Source organism: Dendrobates tinctorius, unplaced genomic scaffold (assembly GCF_039654945.1).
Source record: "Dendrobates tinctorius isolate UK_male_01 unplaced genomic scaffold, ASM3965494v1 ptg000302l, whole genome shotgun sequence".
Taxonomy (NCBI): domain Eukaryota; kingdom Metazoa; phylum Chordata; class Amphibia; order Anura; family Dendrobatidae; genus Dendrobates; species Dendrobates tinctorius.
In genome coordinates this window covers 4,316,403-4,334,452 of record NW_027361969.1, presented here as the reverse complement: position 1 = coordinate 4,334,452, position 18,050 = coordinate 4,316,403, and the positions used below count along the sequence as shown (strand labels likewise).

The 18,050-nt window shown below is 43.7% G+C and overlaps 1 protein-coding gene across 3 annotated transcripts in view; it reads left to right on the top strand.

Annotated features, from left to right (window-relative positions):
• TMEM132A (transmembrane protein 132A) overlaps positions 1–18,050 on the top strand; it is a 310,163-nt gene that overhangs the window by 195,643 nt on the left and 96,470 nt on the right. For all 3 annotated transcript variants that reach the window (XM_073560699.1, XM_073560700.1, XM_073560701.1), the window contains 3 exons: positions 821–1,122; positions 1,203–1,346; positions 15,267–15,450. In XM_073560699.1, the coding sequence (XP_073416800.1) occupies positions 821–1,122; positions 1,203–1,346; positions 15,267–15,450 (630 nt within the window). The remainder of the gene's footprint in view (positions 1–820; positions 1,123–1,202; positions 1,347–15,266; positions 15,451–18,050) is intronic.

Genomic DNA, 18,050 nt, shown 5'->3' with positions numbered 1-18,050 from the left:
CTTCTGAAAAAATAATTAACAAATGAATGGTGATACATACCTGTTTAAATAAGTATTTGGCAAAATTGCTAAATTTGCTTTCATCATTACAGGGGTTGTCCAGTCTTGTGCTTAAATTCTGCAATCACTCCATGTGACTGCAGATTTCTGAATCCTTACAGAACACACACTGCACACTATGATGATTCTCTGGTGTCGCTGCCAAGGTCATAAAACCGTAATCATGCAATATACGTGTGTGTGATCACATGCAGATTAGACTTGCTCAGCCATGCTCAATACAAGTGAATTGAGTGAGACAAGCACACAGTTGAAATGTGGCTGGAAATATGCAAATCGCATACTTGCGGTTACGTACTGTTCATCTCAACATGGACACCAGAGAATCCTGGCAGCGTGCAGTGGGCATGCTGTAAGGATGCAAAACTCTGCAGTTACACGATATGGACAACCCCTTTAAGGCCCAAGGGAATAAAGGTTTCCGTGAAAGTCTTTATCACCTATCCACACTATCGGTGATAAATGTATGATGGCACATTGCCTAACTGCTTGAATATCTAGTGATCACAAAAAGGAGGATCCTGATTGTTCGTCTGACATGTTACACCTATCCTGTATTTTTTTTCTTCCCATTTGTGCACCTAAAAAAAATCTTCATTTTACATCGATCTCAGTAGCATTATAACAAAAAGTTGTTTTGCAATTCATGGGAACATAAAAGCGAATGGTATTTTTTCATCATGTTCGCATATACCTTTATATTTTCTATAACTTAGTTGCTCAGAATTGAATGGTGAAATACAATCATTCTCTTTTTCAGCTTCCTTTAGATGTGTGTGTTGTGGAGCTTCTTTTTTCACCCCCGTGGTTCACCCTGGCCTCAACACATGTGAATATAACCCTGAATTACTCTGTTTCTGGAGATTGCAAGTACTCACCTGAAGTATCTGAGATGGCAGGGATTGTACAAATGATGGGTGTGAGCTTACCGAAGGTTCAGCATTTAAATGTGGGGGACTTCGTGACAATCACACTTCCTGACAAGACTTTATTACCCGGAGAGGTGTTCACTGCCTCCGTTAGTCTCAGGCATAATTGGACACAACCTAGTTTCACTTTAAGGTAAGACGTTTCCTAACAGTGTTGCTATATTTTGCTTATAGTATGCTGAATGTAACACAACATGCTTTTACATGTAATAGATTGCGCTGCCGTATCGGTCTGGAACTCCTGTTTGCGAGGTCTGCTGCTCCAAATACCTGGGCTATCAAGACTGATATACAGAGAGGTGCTAAACATCACACAATAACAGGACATCTGACACAAAGAGGGGCTTCAGATCGAAGGTGAGAAACTGATTTTTTGTAAGTGCCCTTACAACGTACTTGTTACTCACCTGTTTCTTCCTTTCCTTATGGCCAGCTAAGCGATCTGCGCCACATTGCTGCCATGGTGAAAGGAAAACGGAGGGAGGTATCACTAATGCGCTGCTCAGACGGAGTATCCTTAGTGAGACACAGGTGTTGACCCGTTCACTGCTATCATCCACATGAGTATGTTCAGAACAGCACCTGGGTCTCACTAAGGATATTCTGTCTGAGCAGCACATTAGTGATACCTCCCTCCGTTTTCCTTTCACCAAGTGTCGTCTTCCCGACCGGTATCTGTGCAGCAGCTAATGTATGCTATTTATGTGTTGCCATTAATCCCTTTACCCCCAAGGGTGGTTTGCACATTCATGACCGGGCCAATTTTTAAAATTCTGACCACTGTCCCTTCATGAGGTAATAACTCTGACGCTTCCATGGATCCCGGAAGTTATAAGAGTTAAAATTTGACCAGCAATTTCTCATTTTTGCAACACCATTTTATTTTTACGGACCACATCACATTTGAAGCCACTTTGAGGGGTCTATATGATAGAAAATACCCAAAAGTGACACGATTCTAAAAACTGCACCCCTCAAGGTACTCAAAACCACATTCAAGAAGTTTATTAACCCTTTGGGTGCTTCACAGGAATTTTTTGAATGTTTAAAAAAAAAAATTAACATTTAACTTTTTTCACAAAAAAATTACTTCAGGTCCATTTTTTTTTTTATTTTACCAAAGGTAACAGGAGAAATTGGACTGCAAAAGTTATTGTCCAATTTGTACGCTGATACCTGATATGTGGGGGGAACCACTGTTTCGGCGCATGGCAGAGCTCAGAAGGGAAGGAGCGCCGTTTGATTTTTTTCAATGCAAAATTGTCTGGAATTCAGATCGGACGCCATGTCACATTTGGAGAGCCCCTGATGAGCCTAAACAGTGGAAACCCCCCACAAGTGACCCCATTTTGGAAACTAGACTTGCCAAGGAACTTATCTAGATATGTGGTGAGAACAAGGGCTTCACAGAAGTTTATAACGTACAGCCGTACAATTAAAAAATCAAATTTTTCCACAAAAATGATCTTTTCACCCCCAATTTTTATTTTCCCAAGGGTAACAGGACCCTAAAAGTTATTGTGCAATTTGTCCTGAGTATGCTGATATGTGGGTGTAAACGACTATTTGGGTGCATGGCAGAGCTCAGAAGGGAAGCAGCGCCATTTGACTTTTTTGGCTGGAATTGAGATCGGACGCCATGTCGCGTCTGGAAAGCCCCTGATGTGCCAAAACAGTGGAAACCCCCCACAAATGACACCATTTTGGAAACTAGACCCCCAAGCAACTTATCTAGATGTGTGGTGAGAACTTTCAGCCTCCCATGGCTTCACAGAAGTTTATAACATACAGTCGAAAAATTAAAAAATCTAATTTTTTTTCCACAAAAATGATCTTTTCACCCCAATTTTTATTTTCCAAAGGGTAAAAGGACCCCAAAAGCTATTGTGCAATTTTTCCTGAGTACGCTGATACCCCACATATGGGTGTAAACCACTATTTGGGCACATGGCAGAGCTCGGAAGGGAAGCAGCGCCATTTGACTTTTTGGCTGGAATTGGGATTGGACGCCATGCCGTGTTTGGAAAGCCCCTGATGTGCCTAAACAGTGGAAACCCCCCACAAATGGCACCATTTTGGAAACTAGACCCCCCAAGGAACTTATCTAGATGTATGGTGAGCACTTTGAACTCCCAAGGGTTTCACAGAAGTTTATAACGCCCGGGCGTGAAAATAAAAAAAATCATATTTTTTCCACAAACATGATCTTTTAGTCCCCATTTTTTTTATTTTCCCAAGGGTAACAGGAGAAATTGGACCCCAAAAGTTGTTGTCCAATTAGTCCTGAGTACGCTGATACCCCATATGTGGGAGAAAACTACTGTATGGGCACACGTCAGGGCTCTGAAGGGAAGTTGTGACGTTTTGGAATGCAGACTTTGATGGAATGGTCTGTGGGTGTCATGTTGCCTTTGGAGAGCCCCTGATGTACCTATACTGTGGAAACCCCCCACAAGTGACCCCATTTTGGTAACTAGACCCCCTAAGGAACTTTTCTAGATGTGTGGTGAGCACTTTGAACCCCCCCAGTGTTTCACAGAAGTTTATAACGCCCGGGCATGAAAAGAACAAAGTCATATTTTCCCTTCACCCATGACAGAACCACCTGAGAGAGGGATCCGCCCCGCCAGGACAGGAACCTACTGAGACATAAGGGGCGGCACCTCTCCCCCGCTTCAGTTGGGTTCCTGTCCTGGAAGGAACCCCACTGTCGGCAGTACCTGTCATGGGCGAAGAAAAGAAGATGAACCCAGCCCCGTCCCGGCGCAGGAAGAACAGGTGTCAAACCTGCAGCGTCGGCCGTCGGGTGCTGGATGCGCAGTCCCCGGGCCCTCCGGGGTTCCGGGTTCGTGCGGGCGTCGGTGGGATCCCCGGGGTCTGCGGGAAGCCCCCACCGCGCCGCTCTCCCCTCGCGCACGCCGCATCTCGATCCCCACAGCAGGGGAGAGACGCAGGCTTCTTCCGGCCGCTGACGTCAGCGGCGCGTTGCATGCTGGGTGCGCCGGCTGACGTCAGAGAAGGGCGACGGTATAATGGCGCCGGGTGCGACGCCGGCCGGCTTTCTGAAGTGGTCGGCCGGCGGTCGCAGGGGGGAGGGGAGAGACACGCTCACCTGAGCGGAGGCGTGTTATTTAAAAAGAGGAGGCGGCAGCAAACAGTGGTGCAACATGGAGTCAGAGCAGGACCGTTCAGCGTCCCTGCCTCCCTCTCAGCCCTCTGGCAGAAAGCATAGAAGCCATTCCAGCAGCAGTCGCCCCAGCCGCAGGTCGGGGGACTCCTCAAGATCCAAAGAGCGCAGGTCACGTGCCCCGACGCAGCCTCCGAGTCCGGTACCCTTGATTTCGGGTGGTGAGTGATCTTCGTGAATGTTAGCATTATGTTAATAGGGGCTTCTGTTGTATGCTTCACCCTGTAGGAAAGGCCCAGAAAAGCGGGAAGCAAGAAGAACAATAGGGATTGTGCTATATGTAAATCTCCCCTAGCAAGAGATTGGCAAAAAGATCTCTGTGCTGCGTGCATTCAGCGGACTATGGCGGAGGAAGCGCCTAGTTTCGCAGCCAATCTGATATCTGCCCTAAGGTCAGAAATGGAAGGCTCAATTAAGTCCCTATTGAAAAAAGGGAAAAAAAACAGGAAGGATCCCCCTAGTTCCCCCTCGTATTCCGCGTCAATGTCATCTCAGGCGGAAAAATCATCCTCCTCAGACTCCTCAGACAGCGACATGGGGGGTAAGCCATGTTTCCCCGTAGAAGACACAGACGCCCTCCTAAAGGCCATTAGAGCTACAATGGGCCTACAGGAAGAAAAGGCGGCTAAAACCCTAGAGGACGTCATGTTTGGGGGGCTTCAGGATTGGAAAAAACGAACCTTTCCAGCAAACGAGAAAATCCAGGCACTTATTGAGAAAGAATGGAAAAAGCCCGAAAAATCGGGGTCCCTTCCATCCACCTCTAAGAGACGATATCCCTTTGATCATAAGGATGCGGAGATATGGGACAAAATCCCCAAAATAGATGCAGCAGTGTCCAGGCCCTCCAAAAGGTCGGCCCTGCCCCTGGAAGACGCAGGGGTTCTTAGAGACCCGCTAGACAAGAAGGCGGACTCATATTTGAGGCACGCATGGGAAGCGACAGCAGGAGGACTAAAACCGGCGATAGCGGGCACTTGCACGGCACGCTCCCTCATGATCTGGCTGCAGCAGTTAGAAGAAAAGCTGGCTTCAAGGGTCCCAAGAGAGAAAATCTTATCAGAGATGTATCTCTTGCACGGGGCAGCAGCTTTTTTGGCCGATACCTCGGTGGACTCTATGCGGATGACAGCCAGGGCAGCGTCACTATCAAATGCTGCTAGACGCGCGTTATGGCTTAAAGGCTGTCCGGGTGACCTTCAGTCCAAGGCCAAATTATGCTCTCTCCCCTGCGATGGTCGATTCTTGTTCGGCAAGAACTTGGACGATATACTGGAGAAAGCAGGCGATAAGAAAAAAGGCTTCCCCAGATTCCCTATGGATCAGAGGAGACAGCCCTTTTGGAGGGGGAGATTCAATAGGGGGCGTCCTCCTGCTGACAGGAGAAGATGGGAGGATAAAAGAAAAAAAGAATCGGGGTTTATGTTTGGTGGAGGCACCTCCACCTCAAAGAAGTCGCCACAGTGACGCCAGTATTCCAGTGGGGGGGAAATTGGCACTCTTTTTCCAAGCTTGGGAGAAGATCTCCTCCAACGCCTGGATCCTAACCATCCTAACAGAAGGCCTGAAAATTCCCTTTATTCGTCAGCCAAAACCTGTGGTCGTCGTCACACCCATCAGGAAGGTGACCGAAGAGCAGGTGGCCTTAGAAACAGAGATCCTGAGCCTGATAGACAAGCGGGTACTCTCCGAGGTACCACGCATACAGGAAGGGAAGGGGTTCTATTCACCCCTTTTTCTGATAAAAAAAACCCGATCAAACGTTCAGGACAATCATAAATCTCAAACGGCTCAATCTATGGATAAGGAACTCGACCTTCAAGATGGAATCAGTAACTATGGCGGTGAAGCTGCTACACCAAGATTGCTTCATGGCCGTAGTCGATTTAAAGGATGCGTATTATCACATCCCTATCCACCCAGATTACCAGAAATACTTGAGGGTAGCACTTTATATTCAAGGCACACTAAGGCACTTTCAGTTCAGGGCACTTCCGTTTGGCATATCTATAGCCCCGAGAGTTTTCACCAAGGTCATAGCGGAAGTGACAGCCTTTCTCCGGATTCACGACACGATCATAAATACCATACCTGGACGATTTTCTCATAGTAGGCAGCTCATAGGACCACTGTACAGCGCAGTTGACCCGGGTGATCAACACCTTGCAGGAATTAGGGTGGATAGTCAATTTCAAAAAATCAAAATTGCAACCCCTAAAAAAACAGACCTTCCTAGGATTTATGCTAGACTCAGAAAGGCAAGAGTGTCTGCTCCCAGAGTCCAAAATAGAAAAGGTGCAAAATCTGGCCTTGACGGGCCAAAACCAACCACGTATGACATTAAGAAGAGCAATGTCTCTGCTAGGTACCCTAACATCCTGTATTCCGGCGGTCAGGTGGGCTCAGTTTCACACCCGGCAAATCCAGTGGGAGATACTAACAGCACAAAGATCGCTAAGAGGGCGTTTAGAAGGAAAGCTGGAGCTTTCCTTAAAAACCAGAGACTCTCTCAATTGGTGGCTGGACGAGACAAATCTGACCTTGGGAATACCGTGGGACAGACAGACGTCAGATATAATCTTGACAGATGCAAGCTCCTCGGGGTGGGGGGCACACCTAAGGGGCATCATAGGTCAAGGTTCCTGGATGCGTCAAGAAAAGGAAGCATCCTCCAACTTGAGAGAACTATGGGCAGTGAGCAAGGCCCTAAGTCACTTCATTCCGCTACTCCAGAGTCGAAATGCACGCATCATGTCAGACAACAAGGTAGTGGTGGCATACATCAACCACCAAGGAGGGACAAGATCACACTCCTTAATGGAAGTGGCGAGAGACATTCTGAGCAGAGCAGAGGAACACCTACACTCCTTGACAGCCTTACATATAAAAGGGGCAGAAAACATAGAGGCAGACTTCCTGAGTCGCAATACCCTGAAGCAGGGGGAATGGGCGCTAAACCGGTCCATTTTTCAAAAAATAACTCCGCTTTGGGGGAAACCGGTGATAGACCTCTTTGCCAACAAGCACAACAGGCAAACAGAAAGGTTCTGCTCTCTAAACCCGAGAGAAAAACCTGGGCAGTGGACTCGTTGCACATCCAGTGGAACTTCAGGCTGGCTTATGCGTTCCCCCCAGTGGCTCTAATTCCAACAGTTGTCAGAAAAATCAGAAACGATCAAGCCAGGGTGATTCTAATAGCTCCATTTTGGCCAAAAAGGCCCTGGTTTGCTCTGCTACGAAGGATGTCCCTCTCCGCTCCATGGGTTCTGCCAGAAATCCCGGACCTACTAGCTCAAGGTCCAATATTCCACGCTCAGGTCAAAGGATTCCATCTGACAGCGTGGAATTTGAAAGGTCGCTTTTAACGGATAGAGGGTTCTCCCCCGGGTTGGTGGCCACCCTGCTAAAGAGTAGGAAACCAGTGATGACTAACATCTACGGCAGAACATGGAATAAGTTCCTGCAGTTCTTAGGTAGGCCGTTAGGAAAAAACCCCCCGATTAATGCCATCCTGGAGTTCTTACAATCGGGGTTGCAGATGGGGTTAGCAGTGAACACACTTAAAGTTCAGGTGTCTGCACTAGGGGCACTCTACAACTGCAAATTGGCATCAAATAGGTGGGTAGCCAGATTTATTAAATCCTACCATAGAGCTAGGCCTATCCCAATACCCCGGATAGCCCCCTGGGATTTAAACCTGGTGCTATGAGCCATTACATCAGCTACCCCTAAAGTTTCTGACCCTAAAAACAATCCTGTTAGTGGCCCTTACGACAGCCCGCAGGATAAGCGACTTACAGGCTCTCTCAGTAAATCCACCTTATACGCAAGTCTTTCAGGATAGGGTAGTGTTAAGAACAGACCCCGCTTATCTGCCCAAAGTAGCATCAGATTTCCATCGGGGCCAGGAAATTGTCCTTCCATCTTTCTGCGAGAACCCAAAAAATCTGGGGGAGGAAAAATTCCATAGTCTGGATGTTAAGAGAGCTCTCGTAGAATACATATCTATGACTAGCCAGTGGAGGAGGTCCCAGTCCCTATTCATAGCTTTTCAGGGTGCCAGGAAAGGCTATGGGGTTTCAAAAGGGACTATTGCTAGATGGATTAGGGAGGCCATTAGTGTAGCCTACACAGCTAGTGGTATCCCGATTCCTGACGGCATCAAGGCTCATTCCACCAGAGCCGTGGCGACCTCCTGGGCTGAAAAAGCAGAGGTATCGATTGAACAGATTTGTAAGGCCGCTACCTGGGCCTCACCTTCAACCTTCTTTAAGCACTATAGGTTGAATCTATCCTCCTCTGCTGACTTAACCTTCGGTAGAAAGGTGCTGCAAGCGGTGGTCCCTCCCTAAGGTGTTTTGAATCTCCAAAGATCTCTCAGGTGGTGCTGTCATGGGTGAAGGGAAAACCACCATGGTTACTTACCAGTAGCCGGTTTTTCCGGAACCCATGACAGCACCCGTATATTCCCCCCCCTTTTCACCATATGGGTGTGCACAATTAGTAGCATGTTTTTTGAGTGTTGTGGTGTTGGATTAAACATGTAACTAACCGGGAAGTCCTCTCAGTGCTCTGTAACCCAACTGAAGCGGGGGAGAGGTGCCGCCCCTTATGTTTCAGTAGGTTCCTGTCCTGGCGGGGCGGATCCCTCTCTCAGGTGGTGCTGTCATGGGTTCCGGAAAAACCGGCTACCGGTAAGTAACCATGGTGGTTTTTTCCACAAACATGATCTTTTAGTCTCCTTTTTTTTTATTTTCCCAAGGGTACAAGGAGAAATTGGACCCCAAAAGTTGTCCAATTTGTCCTGAGTACGCTGATACCTCATATGTGGGAGAAAACTACTGTATGGGCACACGTCGAGGCTCGGAAGGGAAGTAGTGACGTTTTGGAATGCAGACTTGGATGGAATGGGCTGTGTGTGTCATGTCGCGTTTGGAGAGCCCCTGATGTGCCTAAACTGTTGAAAATCCCCACAAGTGACCCCATTTTGGAAACTAGACCCCCTAAGGAACTTATCTAGATGTGTGGTGAGCACGTTGAACCCCCAAGTGCTTCACAGAAGTTTATAACGCCCGGGCGTGAAAATAAAAAATCATATTTTTTTTGCCCCCAATTTTTTATTTTCCTAAGGGTAACAGGAGAAATTGGACCCCAAAAGTTGTTTTGCAATTTTTCCTGAGTAGGCTGATACCCCATATGGGGGGTAAAACGCTGTTTGGGCGTATGGCAGAGCTTGGAAGGGAAGGAGAACCATTTGACTTTCTCAATGCAGAATTGGCTGGAATTGAGATCAGACGCCATGCTGCGTTTGGAGAGCACCTGATGTGCCCTACAGGAAAGCCTATGACTCAATGCCACACACATGGATCTGTGAATGCTTAGCTCTCTATAATGTCAAAAGGAAATTAAGAACCTTCCTCAGAAACGCAGTGGAACTTTGGAGAACAACATTAGAAGTGAACGCAAGAAAACTAGCACTAGTGACCATCTAATGTGACATATACCAGGGTGAGGCACTGTCCCCATTGCTGTTCTGCATAGGCTTGAACCCCTCCAGTCAGATAATTACAAAGTCTGGCTATGGATACAAGTTCAAGTGTGGAAGCACCATCAGCCACCTCCTATACATGGATGACATCAAGCTGTATGCGAAGAATGAACGAGACATCAATTCAATGATCCACCTGACAAGGATCTACAGTGAAGACATTAGGATGTCCTTTGGACTGGAGAAGTGCGGCCATTTGGTAATAAAGAGAGGCAAGGTAGTCAAGACTGATGGAATGGAATTACCATCAGGGCACATAGCTGATGTACAGACATGCTACAAGTACCTAGGCATCCCACAGGGATACGGTAACTATGATGAGGAGGCAAGGAAAGCAGCAACGGCCAAATACCATCTAAGGGTAAGACAAGTACTGAAGAGGCAGCTCAATGGGAAGAATAAAATTTGCGCCATCAATACATATGCCCTGCCAGTTATCAGATACCCTCCTGGCATAGTGTGCTGGCCAAAAGAAGAGATGGAAGCTGCAGATGTGAAGACAAGAAACCTCCTCACAATGCATGGAGGTCTCCACCCTAACACCCAAAGATTGTATACGAACAGAAAGGAGGGTGGTCAAGGCTTGATAAGCATCCAAGCCACCATCACGGATGAAACAAGGAGTATCCAGGAATACATCAGAAAAATGGCACCAAAAGATGAGATGCTGAGAGACTGCCTAAGGCAGTAACAACAACAGATCTGGAACGAAGAACAGGAACATGAAGTGCCATGACAAGACAAGCCGCTGCATGGGATGTACCATCGACAGATAATTGAGGTGGCTGACATGGAGAAATCCTACCAATGGTTGGAGAAAGCTGGACTCCGAGACAGCACAGAAACACTAATCATAGTGGCACAAGAGCAAGCACTAAGTACCAGATTCATAGCAGCAGGAATCTAACACACAAGACAAGGCCCAAAGTGCAGACTACTATGCAAAGAAACCTCAGAAATTGTCCAACACATAGTGGCAGGATGCAAAATGCAAGCAGGAACAGCATATATCGAACGCCACAACCAAGTAGCGGGAATTGTATACAGGAACATCTGCACAACATATGGGCAGTCCAAGTTCCCCTAAGTCCAGGTGGAAGTGAAAACCATTTCCAGTGACTACCTCTTGAAGCTCATCAAGAGAATGCCAAGAGTGCAAAGCAGTAATCAAAGCAAATGGTGGCTACTTTGAAGAACCTAGAATATAAGGCATATTTTCAGTCGTTTCACACTTTTTTGTTAATTATATAAATCTACATGTGTTAATTCATAGTTTTTATGCCTTCAGAGTGAATCTACAATTTTCATAGTCATGAAAATAAAGAAAACTCTTTGAATGAGAAGGTGTGTCCAAACTTTTGGTCTGTACTGTATGTATATATGTATGTGTGTGTATGTGTATATACATATATATATATACACACACATACAGCCATACAGCTCTGGTACAAATTAAGAGACCACTGCAAAATTTTCAATTTGTCTGATTTTTCTCTTTATAGGTATATTTTTGAGTAAAATGTAAATTGCTCTTTTATTCTATAAACTACTGACAACATGTTTTCGAATTTCCAAGCACTAAATTTTGTATTTATGTTCAGAAAATGAGAAATGGTCAAAAGAACAAAGAAAATGCAGTGCTTGCAGCCCTCAAATAATGCTAAGAAAATAAGTTCATAATCATTTAGAAACAACAATACTAATGTTTTAACTCAGGAAGAGTTCAGAAATCAATATTTTGTGGAATAACCATGTTTTTAACCCATCTTTCATATGTCTTGCCATGCTTTCCACCACACCACTTTTGGGTGACCTTATGCCGCTCCTGGTACAAAAATTTAAAAAGTTCTTCTTTGTTTGATGGCTTGTGACTATCCATCTTCCCCTTGATTACATTCCAGAGGTTTTCAATGGGGTTCAGGTCTGGAGATTGGGCTGGCCATGACAGGGATTTGATGTGGTGGACCTTCATCCACACATTGATTGACCTAGCTGTGTAGCATAGCGTATTGTCCTGCTGGAAAAACCAGTCATCAGACTTAGGGAACATTGCCTGAGCAGAAGGAATCAACTGTTTTTCCAGGATAACCTTTTATGTGGCTTGATTCATACGTCCTTGACAAAGATTAACCTGCCCAATTCCACCCTTGCTGATGCATCCCCAGATCATCACCGATCCTCCACCAAATTTCACAGTGGGTGTAAGACACTGTGGCTTGTATGCCTGTCCAGGTCTCCATCTAATGATTAGACGACCAAGTTTTGGGCAAAGCTGAAATTTAGACTAATCAGAAAAGATTACCTTACTCCAGTTCTCTATGGTCCAATCCTTATGATTTTTGGCAAACTTCAGCCTGGCTCTCCTTTGCTTCTCATTGATGATAGGCTTTTTTCTAGCTTTGCATGACTTGAGCCCTGCCTCTAGGAGTCTGTTACGAACTGTTTTGCCGTGCACTTAACCCCAGCTGTCATTTGCCATTCCTTTTTATAGATCACTTGATGTCATCCTGCAGTGGCTGAGTGACATTCGAATAAGATGACTGTCATCTCAGTCAGTGGAGAGCCGTTTTTGCCCTCTGCCAGTGTGTAGCTTTGGTGTCCCCAATGTCTGCTGCTTGACCTTGTTGTAATGGACTGCCGTCTTAGAAATTTTAAGGATGGAGGCAACATGACACTGATTGTATCCCTCTCCTAGTAAAGCCAGAATTGAGCCCTTCTATTCTCCACTCAAGACTTTTCTTTTCAACTCCTTTGGCATAGTTAAAAGTTATTTTTTCATTCCTATTACTTTTGGGATATTACTAGCACTTGTTTTGCCTTCCAGCTTGTCCTATTGCAAGTATTGCAAGAGGATTGTGAACAACACAGCAGGGTTTTTATTATACTTTCCTTTGTTAAATAAGATTTGGTTCAGGTGATCACCTAATCAGAAGCACATTAAGTAGAATAAGGTGTACTCTGGAATTCAACTGACACTGGAATTGAATGGCTGTCAGACATGTAGAGAAGCTGATTTTTATAAAATTGTGCAGTGGTCTCTTAATTTTTACCAGAGTTGTGTATATACAGTGGGGAAAAAGTATTTAGTCAGCCACCAATTGTGCAAGTTCTCCCACTTAAAAAGATGAGAGGCGTGTAATTAACATCTTAGGTAGACCACAACTATGAGAGTCAAAATGAGAAAACAAATCCAGAAATTCACCTTGTCTGATTTGGCAAGATTTATTTTGTAAATTATGGTGGAAAATAAGTATTTTGTCACCTAAAAATATGCAAGATTTCTGGCTTTCACAAACCTGTAACAACTTCTTTAAGAGGATCCTTAGTCCTCCACTCATTACCTGTAGTAATGGCACCTGTTTGAACTTATTATCAGTATAAAAGACTCCTGTCCACAACCTCAAACAGTCACACTTCAAACTCCATTATGGTGAAGACCAAAGAGCTGTTGAAGGACCCCAGAAACAAATTTGTAGCCCTGCACCAGGCTGGGAAGACAGAATCTGCAACAGGCAAGCAGTTTGGTGTGATGAAATCAACTGTGGGAGCAATAATAAGAAAATGGAAGGCATATAAGACCTCTGATTATCTCCCTCAATCTGGGGCTCCACACAAGATCCCACCCCGTGGGGTCAAAATGATCACAAGAATGGTGAGCAAAAATCCCAGAACCACACGGGGGGACCTAGTGAATGACCTGCATAGAGCTGGGACCACTGTAACAAAGGCTACCATCAGTTTAAAGGCAAGGATCACCACAAACGGTATGACAAATTACAATTTTTAATTTTTATTGAGACAATGAAAGTTAGACAAGCAACAGACAAATTTAAAAACAATTAAAAAAACAAAAAAGGTTATCAAATGTACAACAGCATGAAGGGCCTTATAAGTGCCCCACACGCAGAAAGAACTCCTCCACTATGTGCACCGGGAGTGTGTTATAATGAAACACACACACAAAGCCACTGACAATAATGACAAAAATTTATCAAAACACACCAGAAAAACCCAGAAATTTGTCAAAAAATACAATGGTAATATCAGTGGCAAACAATTATCCAGGTAAGACCAACAAAGTCACAATGAAAGATAATACAGTACAGTAATCATAGTTGCTGCCTAAAGCCCCCTAAAAACACATAAATGGAATCTTGAAAAGGGATAGATGAAAACAAAAACCCTCTGCGAAACAGAGGGTGGGGGACAGAAGGTAATTAAGGCTGAATAAGACCTGGTGGATCCTGGAGAAGAAGAGTGACTGGTCACAAGGGTGAGAGTGAGAAAGACCCCACACGTATCGCCACACCGCGTGGCTTCCTCAGGGGCGATACACGTGGGTTCTTTCCCCCTCACCCCCTTGTGACCGGTCACTCTTCTTCTCCAGGATCCAACAGGTCTCCTCTTTTTAAGTGGGAGAACTTGCACTATTGGTGGCTGACTAAATAATTGTTTTCTCCACTGTAATATATATACTGTGTGTGTATATATATATATATATATATATATATATATATATATATATATATATATATATATATACACACTTATAGGCAGGTGTTAAAAATTGCTGCAAATGAATGATGCTTTTAAATGTAGAAGTATTGTTAGTTTATTTTTGTCAATTGCAAAAATGCAAAGTGAACAAAGGAGAAATCTAAATCAACTCAAAACTTATAATATTTATGCAAAGACTCCAAATTTAAACAATGTTTACCCTTTTCAAGATGTTTGCAATTCACCTTGATAAGCTGGATGACTCTTAAGATCCTTGATGAAGACAATCCTTTTTTACCTAATTATCGCTTGGAGTTTCACATTTTCTGTGTTTTTATTTGTCCACCTGCTTTTTGAGGATTGACATCAGGTTCTCAATTGGATAGAGATCTTGTGAGTTTCATGGCAAAATTGTGACTAGACATACTCCTTTGGATGAAAAGCCACCCCACATATTCGTATTCTCTGAATGCTTTACTGTTGACATAACACAAGACTTATAGCGCTCACCTTTTCTCTTCCTGACAATCATTCTTACAAGATATCCCAAGCATTTTGAGGGGGCTTCATCAGAAAAATACCATTGCAGTAAGAACAGGAATTAAACTTCAGAGGACTGGGCTAAAGCTATTTGAAGCCCCTCCAGGTTTTTTGGGACATCTGGAAGAAAATTGTCCAGAGAAGAAAAGATGAGTGCTATTATGAATGCCCTGGTCTTTCCAACAGGAAAGCATTCAGAGACAATTTATGTGTGGGAGCTTCTCATCCATGGAATGGACTCACAGTTTTACTTAAGAACTCTGACATGAATGAATAATGTGATCTAAACATCCTCCAAGAGCAACTTCTCTCCACGATCCAGAAGCAATTTGGAGATGAACAATGCTTTCCCAGTGGATTGGTGAACAAAACATTGACATTTTACTTCCATGGCCAGGAGACTCTCCAGATGTCAATGCTATTGCTTTTATTATTGTACTTTCCATTTAAATATATTAGATTATGTTAATTTTAGCAACTAGTTTCATATTCATCTTTCTTTTAGGTTTCCACAAGTTGCTCTTTTGGATTTCCTTGTGAGTAATGTCTCTGTAGGCTTTGCTGTATCTCGGAGAATTACATTCCAGCTGGACATTTCAGGTGGTGGTGGAGCTACAGCAGGTGGTAGAGGCAACATCGAAGTGCTAGTATCTGATCATGACCTCAAAGCGATTATCCCACTTGTAAAGGTACATTAATAATTCTCTGTCAATCTGTTTTATACATTAATATGAATAATCTTGCTACATTAATGAAGTGGACATTATTTTAATTAATGCTTTCAGGCATGTTAACCATATTCTTTACACAGAATTCAGCATACTGAACATTATTGGGCTGAAGGACAAGCTATGCTAGTAGAATAAGGGTATGTTATGTGCACACGCTGCAGATTCCGCTGTGTTTCCGCATCGGTTTTGGCCGCTGCGGACCCGCAGCAGTTTTAGCTGCGGTGTACAGTACCATTCAAATGAATGGTAAAAAAAAACGCTGTGTAGACGTTGCGGAAAAATCCGCGCGGATTTGCTGCGGTTGTGAAACTGCAGAAAGAAGTGACATGTCAATTCTTTCTGCGGAATCCGCAGCGGGTTCCTATCTCCACCATTGTGGAGATGGTGAATCCGCAGGACCAAACCGCAGGCAAAACCGCAGATAATCCGCAGGTCTTTTGACCTGCGGTTTATCTGCGGGTTTTGCAAAATCCGTGCGGATTAATCCGCAGCGTCTGCACACACCCTCACACGTCCAAATGCTGAACTCATTATCATTAGGCCATGTTCACATGTTCAGTCTTTTGGTCAGTATTTTACATCAGCATTTGCAAGTTAAAACCAGGAGTGGGTGATAAATACACAAGAGGTGTTGTGTTTCTATTATACTTTTCCTCTGATTGTGCCATTTCTGATTTTGGCTTATAAATACAGATGTAAAGTTTTACGTGGTTTTTTTTTTTTCAGCTTTAGTTTTCTTCTTTGCCTTTTTAAATTTTTCCATCGACATAGTAATATTAAGCCTTGTTTTTTGTGGGGAGACTTGTAGTTTTCCATTGTTTTTTGGATTATTCTTTACATGTTCATTATGTGCTAAATTGATACTGAAACATGATTCTTCAGGTCAGTACAATACCACAATACCAATCACGTATAGATTTTTTTTTTTAATTGGTGTAAAAAAATTCTGAGACGTATTACATTTCTAATTTTCCAGCAGTTGAGCTGTGCGAGGGCTTTTTTTTTGTCTGTCAAGCTGATGGTTAAATTATACCAATTTGATTGATATTGCATATTTTTTGGGAGGTATGTTGATGTCTTGTCAATGCTGCAGACAATATCACACTGTGAGTAATGGTGAAGACTCAACGCTGGACCCGGAGAGAGAGTGAGAAAACGCAGTTTGTTTTTAAAACTGTGCCAGGAGAAAACAGAAAATCCCTTGAATACCCTTGTTTGTTGTTCTGTGCCTGTGCTCTGGTTCAGCTATGTGATTTGTATACACAGGAACAAAAATTTGTACATAGTATTCCACGTGTAATCTGATTAGTAACTTAGGGGCAAGACTAAGCATCTCATACATTATAACAAACATTTGCCAATTATATGCAAATATTAGTATGGTACTGATTAGTCACATATGCATCAACAAATGTTGCCTACATGCCAGATGTATACAAATGTCAGATCAATACAGTATAGCACTGTATATAAATGGCAACTACAGTATGATATGTATACAGAGCTGATAAAAACCACCTATGTACTCATGGTTCCATATCTGTACAGTGTTAGGCATTTTAATTCCTTTGTTCTTTCAGTGTGCAGTTCCCACTGACAGTCAGCTGACAATTTGTGGTGAAGGAACATTCTTAAGATGAGAAACCTATACAATTCCTTGAATTTGCACCTTTCTGTTAGTGGCAGTAGATGGGACACTTCAGTGAAGCTCCACCCAGAGAGCAGCAAGTTCTGCCCATGAGGGGCTATGCTTCTGCACCTATTCAGTCATCCTTCAGGCTCCTGTAAACACTCCAGGGACACACATCAGTTGGTTCACTGTTCAGGACTATTCCAGTTGTAAAGCTCATCCACTCTGCATCCCTCTGCAGTTGAACAGGCTGTATCCTTCCCTACTGTATATATTGTCAAAATACTCTTCAATACACGAGGACTTCATAAGTAGTGTCTCAATGTATTTTCCCTCAGGGCTAAGTTCTTTCTGAATGGCGCCTATAGTTATTCTTAAAGGGAATCGGTCACCCCTTTTTTGAGATATCATATAATGATATCATTCAATTGTGTGTCACAAGAAGAAATGCGTAGAGCAAGACAGGGAGGGGGGGAGCAGGTGAATAAGCCCCGCCCAGCGGACCGGACCGTGGCAGTTTACATACATCTGAACTGATATAAAAAAGGTATTTATGCACGAAAGGTGCGGGGTCAGGGGGAAGCAAAAGTACTAAGAGAATTCTTATGTGACACAGAAGTGAATGATATCATTATATGATATCTCAAAAAAGGGGTGACAGATTCCCTTTAAAGAGTGCTTTGAGTCCAAAAAAGTCTCCATTCTAACTCCAGTGGCATAATAAATACTAAATGAAGGAATAGTGCTAGACAGAAGGATTTTATTTAGAATGTGCGACATTTATCAAATTTGATGCAGATAAAGGCAACACAAACTTCAGAAAAACAGACTTCAAATATGATAATCAAAAAAGTATATGTTGTTCGAGTTTCTTATAAAATTCAATTTTATTTAACAAAATTAAAAAAGAAGTTGATGACAGACATGA